Source organism: Macrobrachium rosenbergii, chromosome 44, assembly GCF_040412425.1.
Source record: "Macrobrachium rosenbergii isolate ZJJX-2024 chromosome 44, ASM4041242v1, whole genome shotgun sequence".
NCBI classification, from domain to species: Eukaryota; Metazoa; Arthropoda; class Malacostraca; order Decapoda; family Palaemonidae; genus Macrobrachium; species Macrobrachium rosenbergii.
Genome location: NC_089784.1, coordinates 39,310,570 through 39,315,146, shown reverse-complemented (window position 1 = coordinate 39,315,146; position 4,577 = coordinate 39,310,570). Strand labels below are relative to the sequence as shown.

The following is a 4,577-nucleotide window of genomic DNA, read 5'->3' as shown; positions in this document are numbered from 1 at the left end:
TCCTCTCGTTTTTATTCATTTTTGTTTATTAAGTGTCTGATCTCATCTTTGCGATGAAGTATAAAGGCGATAACGATGAAGTCCATCACGTAAATCTCCTGGTCGTCATTCCTTATCGGTGAAATTCTTGGCAAAATCCCATTGTTGCGTTTTCGTTAAATTAGTCGTGGCGCAGTTTATGTTTTGCGTCTTTTGCCGAAATATCTTCGATTTTCTTAAGTAATCTTTTGTACGAGCAAGGTGCGAAACTTGTTAATATGTTCCATTACCTGACAATTTCTCATTAAAGCGCTGCCTACCTTCTAAGGGGCTTTTCGAAAAGATTAATTCTCTTATCCATCTTTAGGTGTATTTTATTGTAGCATCAAATCATCTTACAAAGATTATCTCATTTCAGTTTTATATTTTATGTCCTACTTTATAGCGATCGCATGTTTTCCTCCAAGCCGCAAAAAACATCTGCAGGCATGACATATAACTTCCTTCATTGTTCCTCACATCTTTTTGTATTTCCTGACCAGAAGTTTTACACATACACATATATATAGGTTTATATATATATATATATATATATATATATATATATATATATATATATATATATATATATATATATATATATATATATATATGTGTATATATATGTATATATATATAATAAAAGTATAAAATAAAAATATATATATATATATATATATATATAATGTATGTATATACATATATAGATAAATAAATAGTTAGATAAAAATAGATATATTTATATATTCATAATATATATGTACATATATAGATAGATAAATAGTTAGATAGATACATAGATATATTTATATATTCATATATATATATATATGTGTGTGTGTGTGTGTGCGTGTGCGTGTGTGTGTGTGTGTGTGTGTGGGTGTGTGTGTTTGTGTGTGTGGATATCGGTTCTAGGTAATTTGACTCCTGGTAATTTCACTCCCGGTATTTTGATTCCGGTAATTTGACGCCCGGTATTGTGACTCCCAAGTGTTATCGATTTTTTTATCATTCGGTTGTTTAATTTACAGAGTAATATAGTTAGCAGAAAGTATCATTTCAGCGATTTTTGTTCCACCTTCGGTTGTTTATTTATAGAGTAATATAGATAAAAGTATCATTTCAATGGTTTGCATTCCGGTGGTTTGTGTTCCCGTGATCCATCGACATCTCCCTGCCTCGTTCGTTACTGAACAAGGAAATGTAGTTACACTATGCCCCACGATTTTAACAGTAGCCATGGGAGGAAGAAACTCGTGGATGACATGAATTACATATATGAAGCACAGAAACGAAATGCCGATGGACCTAAGACTTACTGGAAATGCGAAAATAAGTCCTGTAAAGCTCAAGTCCACACCATGACACACGATGAAGATTATGCCCTAATTAAGCACGTTGGTGAACATTGTCATAGTTGGTGTGCTTCGAAACCCAAAGTTCGCAAAACTTTAGCGGGCTGAAAGGCACAAGCAATTTCTTCCCTGAAACCTTCGCGTTCATTAATTGTGACTCTTGTGAAAAACTTGATGAAAATGAAATGGCTCACATGCCCTCCTCTTAATGTGTGTAATTCGCTATATAAGGAACTGGCGTCACGCGAGAGTAAATGCACCTCCAATCCCTCAGAGTCGATTTGGGTATGAGATACCTGATGAATACAAGTTCCGTGAGAGTGGCGAACTTTTCCTGCAGTCTGATAGCGGTGAAAATGATGTGGACAGATTACTTGTGTTTGCAACCGGTAAAAGACTTAATGACTTAGTGAATGCAAAACATTGGGCAGGCGATGGAACTTTTAAGTGCAGCCCAACTATATTTTATCAGTTGTGCACGTTTCATATTCAAGTGGGTTCCGCGATTGCTTGTATTGCTTCCCAACAAGAATCGAGAATCTTGCACCCGCATTTTTAATAAGCTAACTGAATTTTGTCAAGGACTGAGCCCTGAAAATGTAATGACGGATTTTGAAAAAGCACACATTAGCTGTGTTTCCTGGTGCTTCCATCTCATGTTGTCTTTTTCATTTATCTGAAAATACATACAAAAAAGTATGTGAGTTTGGCTTTAAAGAAAAATACCATCATGATAATGGGTTTTATTTTTAAAATCAGATGTTTTTCGGCGCTGGTTTTTCTCCCTCTCCAGGGTGTGATTGATGGATTCGAAGAGCTTGTAAATGACGACGATCTTCCACAAGAACTTGCGTCTTTTTTTAAATATCGTGCATAGAATGCTTGGGAGGTAGAGGAATTAGACAACGAAGAACTTGTCCTTTGTTTTCCATTGCTAGTTGGAATATCCGCTGTAGAACTGAAACGGATATACCTCGCACTAATAACCATTTAGAGGGATATCACAACGCACTACAAAGTTCTTGAGCTTGCACACATCCCAATCTATGAAAATTAAATAACGCATTGAAAAGGGAAGAACACTTGGCACAACGGAAAAAGATTCAATTTAATAGAGGCGAGATCTGCGAGACCAAAAAAAAAGTGTAAAGATATGAACAAACGGCTGCAGATTATTATTGAGCGGTATAGTCGCGAAAAAAGATGGATTTTTTACGAGCAATAGCTCACAACCTTCATCATCATTGAAGCTTTTATTAATATTTTTATGCTTTACTTTTTATTTTACCTTTTTTATTACAAAACTTTACATCTTATTTTAGCCTGATATCATTACTTTTATGCTTTGCTTTTTATTTTACCTCTTTTTTTTACAAATCAATAAAACCTTAATGACGACTTTTAGCAATATTTGTTTCCTTTTTCATATATTTACTTGTTTATATTACAAATGTTAATTTCATGTTTTGGACTGACAACAGGTTTTCAACAGGTTCTTAAGGAATTTTGCAGTTTTCTAATACTGGGAGTTAAATTATTGAGAGTGAAATTTACTGGGAGTCAGATTACCCGGAGTCAAGTTACCGGAGTCAAGTTACCGGAGTCAAAATACCGAGGGTGAAATTACCACGAGTCAAATTACCGGCTACCGTGGATAACAATTTACAGCTAATTATGTTCTGCATCCAGATCCTGGGGTTGTCAATAGAATTTTGAAAATTATGATTTTCTCAAACACTGAATGACTTCATTTCTCTTTTTCATAATACAAGTTTCAGGGTAATGTTGGGATTCCTTCGCAAACTAGCATTTCTGGACTACCAGGATTGCAGGTTATCGTAAAGTGTTTGGATATTCCATAAGACATTGCAAAAGGCAATGCACTAATGTCATTTTTAAAAAGTTGCACTGTAATAACGATCGATTTCTTCCGTAATTTGGTTTGCAAGTATTAAAAAGGAGAAAATCCCGCTGAATTTAAAAAAAAAGTATCACTTTCTTCATTTTTTCTGCCGAATCACAAGACATTTTGCGATTTCTTATCTATTTGGTCGTCTGTTCATATTCACAGCAAGCTTTTATCATTCAGCGCCTGTTTTCCACCGCGCAATTTAATTTTTCATTTTTTTCCAATATATAACCGAACGAATACAACTGGAGGCATCTACCTGCTAAACTCGTTTAGTGCAATAATAGTCACATGAAGATTGTTTTCTGCGTTGAAAATTCAGTATGTAAAGAAGAGAAATATGCTGCTGATTGCGTAGGGAAAGACACAAAAATCGATGACTGATATTTCGTTTATTTACAAATAACTTAAAAGAAGATGTTCATCGTTTGGAGTTCGGTTTATCGTTCGGTCTAAGTGTTCAGTTGCATCGTGGAGGACCACTGTAAGATCCTGGTGGGGAGCAAGGAGACCTTTTGCAGTCTTCTTCAGCGCCGAAGGCGATCGTCGGAGTCGGAGATTAGAATCGTGGAGCAGAGTAAGATCCTGAGGGGGCTGAGACTGACTTGCCTCTGCGGTCTTCCTCGGCGGCGAAGGCGATCTGGTCCAGGACGAACTGGGGAATTGGGTGGGGGAATTCAGGGGCAACTGGCAGAAGGTTAGACTGGGGCTGGAAGCCGTTCTCGTCGGCGACGTACTGCAGGCTGACGGGAGTGCCGTCGGGGGCGGTGTATCTACAAAATAAAAAATGCATGAATGAATATACGAGTAAACAAGTATGTAAATAAATTGCTGTGTATAGGTTTTTAATCGGGAAGTGAACCATCCGATATAGGGAAGCTGAGCCCACGATGCAGGAGATAGAAAATGAGAACATTAGGAGAGAAGAGACAAAAGCAAAAGGAAAACTTACGAGAAGGAGCCAGAGGCGGCGATGGCTCCCTTAGCTCCAGGGGCGCCACTGTCGGTCAGTCTAATGCCGTTGGCGGTCTCGACATCGACGCTGTACCTTCCGGAGTCGTCCCTGTCGCGATCGTCCCTCAGGATGGGGATTTCCTCGCTGGAGTCACCGCCTCTGAAGGACCCTCTGGGGGCTTCGTAACCATACTGGGGAGCGGCCAAGGTCACAGCGACCAGAGTAGCAAGAATGATCTAAAAGAATCGATATTCACTGTTTTAACTGATGTAATAAATTTGCTATCTCTTTACTAGATCAAGGCATACATTCTTTAAACAATAGGAGGAAACTGGTTCTT

General features: G+C 37.6%; 1 protein-coding gene across 1 annotated transcript in view; it reads right to left on the bottom strand.

Annotated features, from left to right (window-relative positions):
* Nucleotides 1-3,669: 3,669 nt before the first annotated feature.
* Nucleotides 3,670-4,577, bottom strand: part of LOC136829170 (cuticle protein AM/CP1114-like) — a 1,403-nt gene continuing 495 nt past the window's right edge. Inside the window, exons 2-3 of the mRNA XM_067087487.1 lie at nt 4,235-4,473; nt 3,670-4,055 (exon numbers count right to left, since the gene is read on the bottom strand). Coding sequence (XP_066943588.1) covers nt 3,842-4,055; nt 4,235-4,473 — 453 coding nt within the window. The 3' untranslated portion in view covers nt 3,670-3,841. The remainder of the gene's footprint in view (nt 4,056-4,234; nt 4,474-4,577) is intronic.